Source organism: Salmo salar, chromosome ssa10 (genome assembly GCF_905237065.1).
Source record: "Salmo salar chromosome ssa10, Ssal_v3.1, whole genome shotgun sequence".
Taxonomy (NCBI): domain Eukaryota; kingdom Metazoa; phylum Chordata; class Actinopteri; order Salmoniformes; family Salmonidae; genus Salmo; species Salmo salar.
Window position 1 is genome coordinate 59,018,506 of NC_059451.1, and position 15,860 is coordinate 59,034,365.

The 15,860-nt window shown below is 41.1% G+C and overlaps 1 protein-coding gene across 5 annotated transcripts in view; it reads right to left on the minus strand.

The window, feature by feature from the left end:
* Positions 1 to 8,606: 8,606 nt before the first annotated feature.
* The window catches only part of LOC100194730 (ubiquitin-protein ligase E3A), a 211,333-nt gene continuing 204,079 nt past the window's right edge, over positions 8,607 to 15,860 (minus strand). For all 5 annotated transcript variants that reach the window (XM_045688001.1, XM_045687998.1, XM_045688000.1 and 2 more), the window contains exon 14: positions 8,607 to 11,597. In XM_045688001.1, coding sequence (XP_045543957.1) covers positions 11,477 to 11,597 — 121 coding nt within the window. In that variant the 3' untranslated portion in view covers positions 8,607 to 11,476. The remainder of the gene's footprint in view (positions 11,598 to 15,860) is intronic.

Genomic DNA, 15,860 nt, shown 5'->3' on the forward strand with positions numbered 1-15,860 from the left:
CACCTGGCGATCTGTTCACCGTCTGCCCTGGCCTGTCTCCCCCTGACTGGTACAGGTACCCCCGCCACACTCCCCCCTCTCTCCCGAACTTTCGCTCACCTCCAGCACACATGCACTGTTGGGGCGAGTGACTCTGAACTTACAATGGCTAGCCCCAAGTCGTTATATCTTTATGCTATTTGCCTCATGACTCCTGCGTGCTTTGTTGACTATGAACTTGCTTGTTTACCCAACATGGGACAGATTATGTTTGTTCCCACACTCGACACTCTGACTTTCTATTGGTTACACGGACTCTTGGCCTCCCATCCTATTCTAACCACCTCTTGCCGGCTTTGTATTCATGTTATCTGATGAAACATTCACAAAGAGGGCAACAGATGCTACTGAGCCAGATGTCTATGTGTCAGGGGAGAAGCTCCAAGTGGTATCTGATTTTAAGTACCTTGGAATCATACTTGATTCCAACCTCTCTTTTAAAAAGCATGTGAAAAAGGTAATTCAAATAACCAAATTCAACCTAGCTAATTTCCGATTTATACGAAATTGTTTGACCACAGAGGTAGCAAAACTGTATTTCAAATCGATGATACTCCCCCACTTAACATACTGCTTGACTAGTTGGACCCAAGCTTGCTATACAACATTAAAACCTATTAAGTCTGTCTACAAACAGGCTCTCAAAGTGCTCGATAGAAAGCCCAATAGCCATCATCACTGTTACATCCTCAGAAAGCATGAGCTCCTGAGTTGGGAAAATCTTGTGCAATACACCGACGCATGTCTTGTATTCAAGATCCTAAATGGCCTGGCTCCCCCTCCACTCAGTATTTTTGTAAAACAGAAAACCCAAACATATGGCAGCAGATCCACAAGGTCTGCCATGAGAGGTGACTGTATAGTTCCCTTAAGGAAAAGCACCTTTAGTAAATCTGCTTTCTCTGTGAGAGCTTCCCATGTCTGGAATACACTGCCATCAGACACACATAACTGCACCACATATCACACTTTCACAAAATGCATGAAGACATGGCTAAAGGTCAATCAGACTTGTGAACATAATCCCTAGCTGTGTATTGCCGCTTTCCATGTGTCTGTTGTCTGTAGCTTGTGAGGTGTTGTTTTTATGGATTTTGTCTTGTTGCTTTTTGTTCTATGTTGCTCTGTCTGTATGCTACATCTTGCTTGTCCTATGTTGCTCTGTCTGTATGCTATGTCTTGCTTGTCCTATGTTACTCTGCGTGTGCTCACTGTTCAATGATTGTCTATATTGTAATTGTTTTTAATAACCTGCCCAGGGACTGCGGTTGAAAATTAGCCGGCTGGCTAAAACCGGCACTTTTACTGAAACGTTGATTAATGTGCACTGTCCCTGTAAAAATAAAATAAACTCAAACTCAATAAACTGCTGTACAATATGATCTTGTTGCCATCTGATGCAAATTCAAATGTTATAACTCTCCCTGTCCTCTGCCGAGCCCTAATTTTATTTCTGCTGATGATATCTGGAAATGTGCATGTACACCCTGGCCTATCTACTGTTGCTAGCCCCAATTCTGATTTGTGCTCTGATATCTGCTTCGCTCTCATAAAAGCCTGGGTTTTCTGCACGTTAACACTATAAGCTTATTACCTAAAATCTATCAATTGAAAGTGTGAGTTCACAGCTCCAATCCAGATGTGTTGGTCATTACTGAGACGTGGTTAAGAAAGAGTGTATTGAACACTGATGTTAACCTTTCTGGTTATAACCTTTTTCGGCAAGACAGATATTCCAAATGTGGTGGAGTGGCAATCTTTACCAAGGATCACCTTCAGTGCTCGGTTGTCCCCACCAACAATTTGATTTGATGGTTTTAAGCATTAAACTTTCAAATAGCTTTTTGTTGACTGTTGCTGGGTGCTATCGTCCTCCATCAGCACCGGCCTGTACCCCACCTGTACCCTACCTGCCCTCAGCACCGGCCTGTACCCTACTTGTACCCTACCTGTACCCTACCTGCCCTAAGCTCTCTCCTGGCCCCTTACACTAAGTCTGAATTTGTCCTGCTAGGTGACCTAAACTGGGACTAGCTTAAACCACCTGACAAAGTCCTAAAGCAATGGGACTCCATTTCTGACTGCAAACATCCAGAAAAGGCTACTCTCCTTGATGCTATCCTTACAAATAATCCTGATAGGTATCAGTCTGGTGTTTTCTGTAATGACCTCAGTGATCACTGTTTTACAGCCTGTGTTCGTAATGGCTGCTCAGTGAAACAACCTGTTCTGATTAGTCATAGACGCATGCTAAATAACTTTAATGAGCAAGCCTTCCTTCATGACCTGGCCTCTGTAAAAGGGTATAGAATCAGCTTGATCCTCTCTGTTGAAGACACTTGGACCTTCTTTTTTGATATTTTCAGTGGTATCGTCAACAAAATATTTTCTGTGATATTGTTAACAAACACACCCCCATAAAGAAAATGAGAATTAAAAACAAGTTCAGCCCCTGGTTCGACCATGATTTGGCAGAGTTAGTCAAGAATTCCATTTGGCAAATCGCTCGGCACACGCATACTCAGGCTGACTGGTTCTCGTTCAGGCAAATGAGAAATACGTTCACTCAGGCTATCCGGAAGGCTAAAGTTAGTTACTTTAAGGCGCAGTTCTCTCTCTGTGGGTCTAACCCCAAGAAGTTCTGGAAAATGGATAAAGACCTGGAGAATAAACCCTCCTCCTCACAGCTTCCCATGTCCAACATTTCCTCATCTCCCACCCCTTCTTATGTCTATTATCCCCGATGCTCCTCCCTCTATTTCCCCTGCCTGCTACAAAGTTTCTCCCTGCAGGCAGTCACTAAGTCCGTGGTGATAGAGGAGCTCCTTAAACTTGACCCCCAAAAAACATCTGGGTCAGATGGTTTAGACCCTTTCTTCTTGCTGCCCCTATCATCGCCAAGCCTATCTCTGACCTTTTTGACCTGTCTCTCCTTTCTGGGGAGGTTCCCATTGCTTGGAAGGCATCCACGGTGCGTCCTTAATTCGAAGGGGGAGATCAAGCTGATCCTAACTGTTATAGGCCTATATCTGTTTTCTCTGTTTATCAAAAGTGTTGGAAAAACTTGTCAATAATCAACTAACTGGCTTTCTTGATGTCCATAGTATTCTATCTGGTATGCAATCTGGTTTCCGCTCAGGTTATGGATGTGTCACTGCAACCTTAAAGGTCTTCAATGCTGTCATCATTGCCCTTGATCGTAAGCAATGTTGTGCTGCTATTTTTATTGACTTGAACAAAGCTTAGGATACGGTAGACCTTTCCATTCTTGTTGGCTGGCTAAGGAGTATTGATGTCTCTGAGGGGCCTTTGGCCTGGTTTGCTAACTCTCTCTCTCTCAAAGAGGTCAGTTTATAAAGTCAGAACATCTGCTGTCTCAGCCACTGTTGTCACCAAGGGAGTACCCCAAGGCTCGATCCTAGGCCCCATGCTCTTCTCAATTTACATCAACAACATATCTCAGGCAGTAGGAAGCTCTATCATCCATTTACAGTTGAAGTCGGAAGTTTACATACACTTAGATTGGAGTCATTAAAACTCATTTTTCAACCACTCCACAAATTTCTTGTTAACAAACTACAGTTTTGGCAAGTCGGTTAGGACATCTACTTTGTGCATAACCACAATACATTTTTCCAACAATTGTTTACAGACAGATTATTTCACTTATAATTCACTGTATCACAATTCCAGTGGGTGAGAAGTTTACATACACTAAGTTGACTATGCCTTTAAACAGCTTGGAAAATTCCAGAAAATGATGTCATGGCTTTCGAAGCTTCTGATAGGCTAATTGACATCCTTTGAGTCAATTGGAGGTGTACCTGTGGGTGTATTTCAAGGCCTACCTTCAAACTCAGTGCCTCTTTGCTTGACATCATGGAAAAATCAAAAGTAATCAGCCAAATCCACAGAAAAAAATTGTAGACCTCCACAAGTCTGGTTCATCCTTGGGAGCAATTTCCAAATGCCTGAAGGTACCACTTTCATCCGTACAAACAATGGTACACAAGTATAAACACCATGGGACCATGAAGCCGTCATACCGCTCAGGAAGGAGACGCGTTCTGTCTCCTAGAGATTAACGTACTTTGGTGCGAAAAGTGAAAATCAATCCTAGAACAACAGTAAAAGTCCTTGTGAAGATGCTGGAGGAAACAGGTCCCAAAGTATCTATAACCAAAGTATCTATAACCACGAGTCCTATATCGACATAACCTGAAAGGCCGCTCAGCAAGGAAGAAGCCACTGCTCCAAAACTGCCATAAAAAAGCCAGACTACGGTTTGCAACTGCACATGGGGACAAAGATCGTAGTTTTTGGAGAAATGTCCTCTGGTCTGATGAAACAAAAATATAACTTTTTGGCCATAATGACCATCATTATGTTTAGAGGAAAAAGGGGGATGCTTGCAAACCAAAGAACACCATCCCAACCATGAAGCACGGGGGTGGCAGCATCATGTTGTGGGGGTGCTTTGCTGTAGGAGGGACTGGCGCACTTCACAAAATAGATGGCATCATGAGGAAGGAAAATTATGTGGATATATTGAAGCAACATCTCAAGACATCAGTCAGGAAGTTAAAGCTTGGTCGCAAATGGGTCTTTCAAATGGACAATGACCCCAAGCATACTTCCAAAGTTGTGGCAAAATGAAAATGGCTTAAGGACAACAAAGTCAAGGTATTGGAGTGACCATCACAAAGCCCTGACCTCAATCCAATAGAACATTTGTTGGCAGAACTGAAAATGCGTGCGCGAGCAAGGAGGCCTACAAACCTGACTCAGTTACACCAGCTCTGTCAGGAGGAATGGGCCAAAATTCACCCAACTTATTGTGGGAAGCTCGTTGAAGGCTACCCGAAACGTTTGACCCAAGTTAAACAATTGAAAGGCAATGCTACCAGATACTAATTGAGTGTATGTAAACTTCTGACCCACTGGGAATGTTATGAAAGAAATAAAAGCTTAAATAAATCACTCTCTCTCCTATTATTCTGACATTTCACATTCTTAAAATGAAGTGGTGATCCTAACTGACCTAAGACAGGGAATTTTTACTAGGATTAAATGTCAGGAATTGTGAAAAACTGAGTTTAAATGTATTTGGCTAAGGTGTATGTAAATTCCGACTTCAACTGTATATGCAGATCTTACAGTCTTATATTAAACTGGCCCCTCCCCAGATTTTGTGTTAAACGTTCTACAACAAAGCTTTCTTAGTGTCCAACAAGCTTTCTCTGCCCTTAACCTTGTTCTGAACACCTCCAAAACAAAGGTCATGTGGTTTGGTAAGAAGAATGCCCCTCTGAAGTCACCTCATACAAGTACTTGGGAGTATGGATAGATGGTACACTGTCCTTCTCTCAGCACATACCAAAGCTGCAGGCTAAAGTTAAATCTAGACTTGGTTTCCTCTATCGTAATCGCTCCTCTTTCACTCCAGCTGCCAAACTAACCCTGATTCAGATGACCATCCTACCCATGCTAGATTACGGAGATGTAATTTATAGATCGGCAGGTAAGGGTGCTCTCAAGCGGCTAGATGTTCTTTACCATTCGGCCGTCAGATTTGCCACAAATGCTCCTTATAGGACACATCACTGCACTCTATACTCCTCTCTATACTCCTCATCTCTGTATACCCGTCGCAAGACCCACTGGTTGATGCTTATTTATAAAACCTTCTTAGGCCTCACTCCCCCTTATCTGAGATACCTACTGCATCCCTCATCCTCTCCTCATCCCTGGGTCGCTCGTCTTTTCAGTTCGCTGCAGCTAGCGACTGGAACGAGCTGCAACAAACACTCAAACTGGACAGTTTTATCTCAATCATGGACACTCTTACTGACAGTTGTGGCTGCTTTGCGTGATGTATTGCCGTCTCTACCTTCTTGCCCTTTGTGCTGTTGTCTGTGCCCAATAATGTTTGTACCATGTTTTGTGCTGCTACCATGTTGTTCTGCTGCCATGTTGTCATGTTGTGTTGCTTCCATTCTGTGTTGTCATGTGTTGTCTGCCTTGCTATGTTGTTGTCTTAGGTCTCTCTTTATGAAGTGTTGTGGTTTCTCTCTTGTTGTGATGTGTGTTTTGTCCTATATTTATATTTTTATTTAATTTATTTTTAATCCCAGCCCCCATCGCTGCAGGAGGCCTTTTGCCTTTTGGTAGGCCGTCATTATAAATCATAATTTGTACCTAATTGACTTGCCTAGTTAAATAAAGGTAAACTAAAAAGTTCAGAAATTGAGGTCCATACAGAAATAGTTAAAAAAAACATCAATAACATAGGAATCACTACAAAGCTTATTGTATGACCCAGCCTTTGGAACTTTGGTTTTCCTAGATATGGCTACTATATTGTGATCACTACATCCGATGGATTTGGATACTGCTTTCAAACTAATTTCTGCAGCATTAGTAAATATGTGATCAATACATGTTGATGATTTAATTCCTGTGCTGGTTGTAACTACCCTGGTAGGTTGACTGATAACCTGAACCAGGTTGCAGGCACTGGTTACAGTTTGAAGTTTTTTCCTGTGTGAGCAACTTGATGAAAACCAGTCAATATTTAAAATCACCCAGAAAATATACTTCTCTGTTGATATCACATTCATTATCAAGCATTTCACACGTATTATCCCTATAATGACTGTAAGCACTTGGTGGTCTATAGCAGCTTCCCACCAGAATGGGCTTTAGGTGAGGCAGATGAACCTGTAGCCATATTACTTCAACAGTATTTAACATGAGATCGTCTCTAATCTTTACAGGAATGTGGTTCTGAATATAAACAGAAACACGTCCACCGTTGGCATTTCTATATTTTCTGTAAATGTTATAACCTTTGTATTTATTACTACCACTGTATCATCAAATGTACTGTATAAGTGAGTTTCAAAGATATCAAATCTCATTAGTCACATGTGTCAAATACAACAGGTGTAGACCTTACAGTGAAATGCTTACCAACCAACAGTGCAGTTAAAAAAAATACGGATAAGAATAAGAGATAAAAGTGTAATTAACAGTCTATGATTAGGGTGGCTGGAGTCTGACAATTTTTAGGGTCTTCCTCTGACACCGCCTGGTATAGAGGTCCTGGATGGCAGGAAGCTTGGCCCCAGTGATGTACTGGTCCGTACGCTCTACCCTCTGTAGCGCCTTGAGGTCGGAGGCCGAGCAGTTGCCACACCAGGCAGTGATGCAACCAGTCAGGATGCTCTCGATGGTGCAGCTGTAGAACATTTTGAGGATCTGAGGACACGTGCCAAATCTTTTCAGTCTCATGAGGGGGAATAGGTTTTGTCGTGCCCTCTTCACGACTGTCATGGTGTACCGTGTTGCGGAATCCTCGCAAAAACAAGTTCTGTATTTGTATTTAATGAATATCGGTTTTGTTTCAATTAAAAATAACAAACCGAGTGTTTTCCAGCATACAATGTTCAGCTGCGCACTCTGATGACTTGTGATGTTTAACAGCAGATACAGAGGAAGAGAAGGTAGAGAGGGAGTGAAAATGTCCTCCTTAGTTTCAGCGTAGCCTGAAATTAACTTGAAGTTCTTGACCGCAGATCGGCAGTTCAGGTATAGAAAACACACACTTAGTTGAGAAACCGTTTCGGCAACTGTCTTAGTTTTGCCAACATGACCACGGCTTCAACCTGCCGCTCAGAAACCAGGGGAGACTGAAATACACCTCCCTGTACTAATTACTGATTGTCTAGGAGAGGAGAAACCACTCCCCTTTCAATACAGCCACTGATTACCAAAACAAGTCACAAATTGCCCTGCCCCTTGATCCTGGTTGATGTGTCAGTAATCATCTACAAGTTATGAGCAGGCAGCAGTTCATACACCAACTAGACTACAGGGAAGACAGGAAGTAGTTCACACACCAACTAGGCTACAGGGAAGACAGGAAGTAGTTCGCACACCAACTAGACTACAGGGAAGACAGGAAGCAGTTCATACACCAACTAGACAACAGGGAAGACAGGAAGTTGTTCACACACCAAGTAGGCTACAGGGAAGACAGGAAGTAGTTCCCACACCAACTAGACTACAGAGAAGACAGGAAGTAGTTCACACACCAACTAGACTACAGGGAAGACAGGAAGTAGTTCACACACCAACTAGACTACAGGGAAGACAGTCAGCAGTTCACACACCAACTAGACTACAGGGAAGACAGGAAGCAGTTCACACACCAACTAGACTACAGGGAAGACAGGAAGCACTAAAGTAGATGGCCCTAGCTAGCAAAAAGACAGTACTAGACCACAACAGATAAAGGCAAAATATATATTTATCACTCCTGGAGATATCAGCGGTCCTCTAACTGTAGAAGGAAATGCAACACACAATATCATAATACATGGAGTGTCTCGGATTTACGTACAGGATAATCCACAATGCTCTGAGACCAGGTTGATCCTCATGAAGTGTTTTACCAGCCGGCGCCATACAGAAAGCTAGCTATTGGCTGGGGATACTTCAGGCTGAGGAGTGCTATGTGTTAACACGATGACAACGTCCACAGATACGATCACACAGAGACAGGGTTAAAAATGTATTATTTTATTTTGCATTATGTTGACACATCAAGTGTTTAATTATAATGTTTGTACTTTCCTTCATTTCCATTATATCAAAATAAACCAGGCAGCAAACAACTAAATACATCACCTTCAGAAAGTATTCACAGCCCTTGATTTTTTCCCCCCACATTTTGTCTTACAGCCTGAAATGAAAATGAATTAAATAGCGATTTCTCACAATGAGGCTCATGGTGATTTTAAAAACAGAGTTTAATGGCTGTGATAGGAGAAAACTGAGGATGGATCAACAACATTGTAGTTACTCCACAATACAAACCTACATGACAAAGTGAAAAGAAGGAAGCCTGTACAGAATAAAAAAATATTCAAAAACATGCATTCTGTTTGCAACAAGGCACTAAAGTAATACTGCAAAAAAATGTGGCAAAGAAATGAACTTTATGTCCTGAATAAAAAGTGTTACGTTTGGGGCAAATCCAACACTTCACTAAGTACTAATATTCATATAATCAATGTGTTATGCATAGTGGCGGTTGCTTTCATGTTATGGGTATGCTTGTCATCAGGAAGGTCTAGGAAAACCTGGTTCAGTCTGCTTTCCAGCAGACACTGGGAGACAAATTCACCTTTCAGCAGGACAATAACCTAAAACACAAGGCCGAATATACACTGGAGTTGTTTACCAAGAAGACATTGAAGGTTCCTGAGTAACCTCGTTACAGTTATGAATTAAAATCTGCTTGAAAATCTATGGCAAGATGTTCAAGTGGCTGTCTAGCAATTATCAAACAACCAACTTGACAGAACTTGAATATTCTTTTTTTAAGAATGTGCGATTATTGTACAATCCAGGTGTGCAAAGCTCTTACAGACTTATTCAGAAATACTCACAGCTGTAATCGCTACCAAAGGGGATTCTACCAGCTATTGATTTAGGGGTGTGAATACTGATGTAAATTGGATATCTTTATTTTATTTAATACATTTGCTAAAATTTCAACACATTTTTTTTTTCACTTTGTAATTGTGGGGTATTGTATGTAGAAGGGTGAAAATAAATTGAATCCATGTTGAATTCAGGCAGTAAAATAACAACATGTGGAATAAATCTAGGAATTGGAAATACTTTCTGAAGGAACTGAACTTCCCTGCCAAGACTGTTGTACACATCATTGGATATTAAACCAAACCATTAAACCCTTCCCTGCCAAGACTGTTGTACACATCACTGGATATTAAACCCAAAAATGTTCTGCATAGCTTGGCAAGGTGTTCAGGTGTATAACATAATGACCAAGAAAACCAAACCACAGTCACACCAAATCAAAACACCAACGAACCAAAATACTTCAGGGAATAAAACACTGTTCTGTGATATTCCCTGAAGTAACATCCAATTGATGTGGCCCATCAATTCAGTGGTATTATTATAAAAAACACTTTTCTCCAAGTCAATATTTCACATTATATATGGGTCAGATTAACTGTGAAGTCAAGATTCGAGTTGCAGAATTCTGCTATAACATTCCTAAAATTCCCAGGTTTTTCCAAAAACTCCTGGATGGAGGATTCTGGATTTCTGGATTTCCTCTTTATTCCCGATTCTGGGACTCTTCCAACCGGGATTTCTAGAAAACCAAGGGATTCTGGGAAAAGCACCCCCCCCCCCCCCCAAAAAAAATGTTTGCAACTGTAAGCTACCAAACTACTAACATGACCCGACAAGTCACTGGAGCTTTGTAAAGCTAATTACTTACTTTGCGTTTGTAACCATGCATTAAAATAAAATAGAAAAACTGAAAGCACTCCATCAGGGATAAGAGTGCTCTGTTCTGTCTGGCATACAAAAATTAACATTGCAAAAAACATCTACGTATTGAACAGCAAGCTATTCAACACATTAGAAAGAGTGCAGGACTGCAGCCAAAAGTAGCAGGGAGATTTTGCCAAAGAGGCAGCAGTACAGACGATGACGCGACGTCATCCTACGTAGGGTTACGTCCCAAATGGCACCCTATTCCCTATGTGGGGCCCTGGTTAAAAGTAGTGCACTATGTAGGGAATAGGGTTCCACTTGCATAGCTGATAGCAGAGCAGGAACATTGTACTGGTTAGAATAGTCCTGTGCCTTCGACGACACCACGCTAATACGTCATATGAACACCCCCTTCAGGCACAGTGAAAAGTATTTCACAGTACTTCTGCACGTGACAATAAAACTTGAAACAAAGCATTATTAGAGGTCTATGAGAAGCTATAAAAACACCTGGCAGGCATTATAATGCATTATGCATAGCTCATGAGACATTATAAATGTACTTTTCAATGCATTATGAAGAGGGTATTATATTCGGAAGTGTTAGCGACAACACTGCTGGCATTAAAGAATATTATAAACTAACAAAATGTCCTAAGATGGCAGTATACAGTACTGTATATACCATTCACTAACATTCAGAAGGTCTAGTTAAGTGCACTTTCACAACAATCAATAACCTGCTTCTTCTTCTTAAAAGTTTTTACACATCAAAAATCTTTAATAAACACATCAAATAAACCCAGCGAGCTCCAGTAAGAATTATAACTGATTTTCAACTGCTTGAATAACCTACAATGTAAGGAGAGGTTCTACGTACATTAAAAGGGATCTGATGGGGGGGGGGCTAGATCGAATGTCTGCCTGTTTGCTAGTCTAGTTGCTGTTCAGGCACACAGTCTCTGGAGCACTTCCTTGTCAGTAAATGCCACATTCATTTCAACTGTTGCATCGTTGTATAATTCCTCCCTTCTCCATTACAAAACATAAAACCATTGAACTGAAGCCAGGATTTTTTTTTTTTTTTTTTTTTGCAGAGTTGTCATTTTTGTTTGTTTCACAGCATTCCAAATCCTTTGGCATAAGTGATGGCTTTGAGAAGTCTCTCCTTCAGTTTCTCCTTTGAATCGTATTCAGGGAGCAGCAAAGCATTAAAACACGTGTGAGAAGTAGGTAACCTGATGAGACAGAGAGAGAGAGAGGGACAGAGAGAGAGGGGTAAAGAGACAGAAGTTACAGATCAATCCAAGTCGTCTGGGAGGCCCCACTGAAACAGGTCAGGTATAAGGTATAATTCTGCGTCCCAAATGACCCCCTATTGCAGGGTTCCCCAACTGGCGGCACACAGGCTGAATTTGGCTCAGGGTGGTTTTATTTGGCCCCCCAAAGTTTTCTGAGCAAAAAAGAAATACTTTTAACATTTTCATTGTTGGACATAAAATAATGTAAAAACACCAGGAAATCAGTTCCAAGTGATTTTAATTTAACACATCTGTATTCCAAGTTTTCCCACGCATAATAGAGACACGTGATCATATACAAACGTAAGCAAGGTTTGAAAGAATTAGGTTTTAGTGGTCTTCTTGCGGTGAATTTGCAGACTACAAATTATTTGTAATTATTTTCCAGGCCCTGACCAGCCAAACAAGAAAAAAAAATGGCCCCCGGCAGAATCTAGTAATTGATCCCTGTTCTAGTTGTTCTAATCTAGTTAGTTGATCCCTGCTCTAGTTGTTCTAATCTAGTAGTTGATCCCTGTTCTAGTTGTTCTAATCTAGTTAGTTGATCCCTGCTCTAGTTGTTCTAATCTAGTTAGTTGATCCCTGTTCTAGTTGTTCTAATCTAGTAGTTGATCCCTGTTCTAGTTTTTCGAATCTAGTAGTTGATCCCTGCTCTAATCTAGTAGTTGATCCCTGTTCTAGTTGTTCTAATCTAGTAGATGATCCCTGCTCTAATCTAGTAGTTGATCCCTGCTCTAGTTGTTCTAATCTAGTAGATGATCCCTGTTGTAGTTGTTCTAATCTAGTAGTTGATCCCTGTTCTAGTTGTTCTAATCTAGTTAGTTGATCCCTGCTCTAGTTGTTCTAATCTAGTTAGTTGATCCCTGTTCTAGTTGTTCTAATCTAGTAGATGATCCCTGCTCTAATCTAGTAGTTGGTCCCTGCTCTAGCTGTTCTAATCTAGTAGATGATCCCTGTTGTAGTTGTTCTAATCTAGTAGTTGATCCCTGCTCTAGTTGCTCTAATCTAGTAGTTGATCCCTGCTCTAATCTAGTTTTTGATCCCTGCTCTAGTTGCTCTAATCTAGTAGTTGATCCCTGTTCTAGTTGTTCTAATCTAGTAGTTGATCCCTGTTCTAGTTGTTCTAATCTAGTTAGTTGATCCCTGCTCTAGTTGTTCTAATCTAGTTAGTTGATCCCTGTTCTAGTTGTTCTAATCTAGTAGATGATCCCTGCTCTAATCTAGTAGTTGGTCCCTGCTCTAGTTGTTCTAATCTAGTAGTTGATCCCTGCTCTAGTTGTTCTACTCTAGTAGATGATCCGTGTTCTAATCTAGTAGTTGATCCCTGCTCTAGTTGTTCTAATCTAGTAGTTGATCCCTGCCCTAATCGAGTAGTTGATCCCTGCTGTAGTTGTTCTAATCTAGTAGATCATCCCTGCTGTAGTTGCTCTAATCTAGTAGTTGATCCCTGCTCTAATCTAGTAGTTGATCCCTGCTCTAGATGCTCTAATCTAGTAGTTGATCCCTGCTCTAATTAGTAGTTGTCCTGCTCTAATCTAGTAGATGATCCCTGCTCTAGTTGTTCTAATCTAGTAGATGATCCCTGCTCTAGTTGCTCTAATCTAGTAGTTGATCCCTGCTCTAGTTGTTCTAATCTAGTAGATGATCCCTGCTCTAATCTAGTAGATGATCCCTGCTCTAATCTAGTAGACCATCCCTGTCGTCTAATCTAGTAGTTGATCCCTGCTCTAGTTGTTCTAATCTAGTAGTTGATCTCTGCTCTAGTTGCTCTAATCTAGTAGATGATCCCTGCTCTAGTTGCTCTAATCTAGTAGTTGATCCCTTCTTGCTCTAATCTAGTAGTTGATCCCTGCTCTAATCTAGTAGTTGATCCCTGCTCTAGTTGTTCTAATCTAGTGATCTAGTAGTTGATCCCTGCTCTAATCTAGTAGATGATCCCTGCTCTAGTTGCTCTAATATAGTAGTTGATCCCTGCTCTAATCTAGTAGTTGATCCCTGCTCTAATCTAGTAGATCATCCCTGCTCTAATCTAGTAGACCATCCCTGCTCGAGTTGTTCTAATCTAGTAGTTGATCCCTGCTCTAGTTGTTCTAATCTAGTAGTTGATCTCTGCTCTAGTTGCTCTAATCTAGTAGATGATCCCTGCTCTAGTTGCTCTAATCTAGTAGATGATCCCTCTAGTGCTCTAATCTAGTAGTTGATCCCTGCTCTAATCTAGTAGTTGATCCCTGCTCGAGTTGTTCTAATCTAGTAGATGATCCCTGCTCTAATCTAGTAGTTGATCCCTATGCTCTAATCTAGTAGTTGATCCCTGCTCTAATCTAGTAGATGATCCCTGCTCTAATCTAGTAGTTGATCCCTGCTCTAATCTAGTAGATGATCCCTGCTCTAGTTGTTCTAATCTAGTAGATGATCCCTGCTCTAGGTCTAATCTAGTAGTTGATCCTCTCAGTTGCTCTAATCTAGTAGATGATCCCTGCTCTAGTTGTTCTAATCTAGTAGATGATCCCTGCTCTAATCTAGTAGTTGATCCCTGCTCTAATCTAGTAGTTGATCCCTGCTCGAGTTGTTCTAATCTAGTAGATGATCCCTGCTCTAATCTAGTAGTTGATCCCTGCTCTAATCTAGTAGTTGATCCCTGCTTTAGTTGTTCTAATCTAGTAGTTGATCCCTGCTCTAATCTAGTAGATGATCCCTGCTCTAGTTGTTCTAATCTAGTAGATGATCCCTGTTGCTCTAATCTAGTAGTTGATCCCTGCTCTAGGTTCTAATCTAGTAGTTGATCCCTGCGTCTAATCTAGTAGATGATCCCTGCTCTAATCTAGTAGTTGATCCCTGCTCTAGTTGCTCTAATCTAGTAGTTGATCCCTGCTCTAGTTGTTCTAATCTAGTAGATGATCCCTGCTCTAGGTCTAATCTAGTAGTTGATCCTTGCTCTAATGTAGTAGTTGATCCCTGCTCTAATCTAGTAGTTGATCCCTGCTCTAATCTAGTAGTTGATCCCTGCTCTAATCTAGTAGTTGATCCCTGCTCTAGTTGTTCTAATCTAGTAGATGATCCCTGCTCTAATCTAGTAGTTGATCCCTGCTCTAATCTAGTAGATGATCCCTGCTCTAGTTGTTCTAATCTAGTAGATGATCCTTGCTCTAATCTAGTAGTTGATCCCTGCTCTAGTTGTTCTAATCTAGTAGATGATCCCTGCTCTAGTTGCTCTAATCTAGTAGTTGATCCCTGCTCTAATCTAGTAGTTGATCCCTGTTCTAGTTGTTCTAATCTAGTAGATGATCCGTGTTCTAATCTAGTAGTTGATCCCTGCTCTAGTTGTTCTAATCTAGTAGATGATCCCTGCTCTAGTTGTTCTAATCTAGTAGATGATCCCTGCTCTAGTTGTTCTAATCTAGTAGTTGATCCCTGCTCTAGTTGCTCTAATCTAGTAGTTGATCCCTGCTTGAATCTAGTAGTTGATCCCTGCTCTAGTTGCTCTATTCTAGTAGTTGATCCCTGCTCTAATCTAGTAGATGATCCCTGCTCTAGTTGCTCTAATATAGTAGATGATCCCTGCTCTAATCTAGTAGATGATCCCTGCTCTAATCTAGTAGATCATCCCTGCTCTAATCTAGTAGACCATCCCTGCTCGAGTTGTTCTAATCTAGTAGTTGATCCCTGCTCTAGTTGTTCTAATCTAGTAGTTGATCCCTGCTCTAGTTGCTCTAATCTAGTAGTTGATCCCTGCTCTAGTTGCTCTAATCTAGTAGATGATCCCTGCTCTAGTTGCTCTAATCTAGTAGTTGATCCCTGCTCTAATCTAGTAGTTGATCCCTGCTCTAATCTAGTAGTTGATCCCTGCTCTAGTTGCTCTAATATAGTAGTTGATCCCTGCTCTAATCTAGTAGATGATCACTGCTCTAATCTAGGAGATCATCCCTGCTCTAATCTAGTAGACCATCCCTGCTCGAGTTGTTCTAATCTAGTAGTTGATCCCTGCTCTAGTTGTTCTAATCTAGTAGTTGATCTCTGCTCTAGTTGCTCTAATCTAGTAGTTGATCCCTGCTCTAATCTAGTAGTTGATCCCTGCTCTAGTTGTTCTAATCTAGTAGATGATCCCTGCTCTAATCTAGTAGTTGATCACTGCTCTAATCTAGTATTGATCCCTGCTCTAATCTAGTAGTTGATCCCTGCTCTAATCTAGTAGTTGATCCT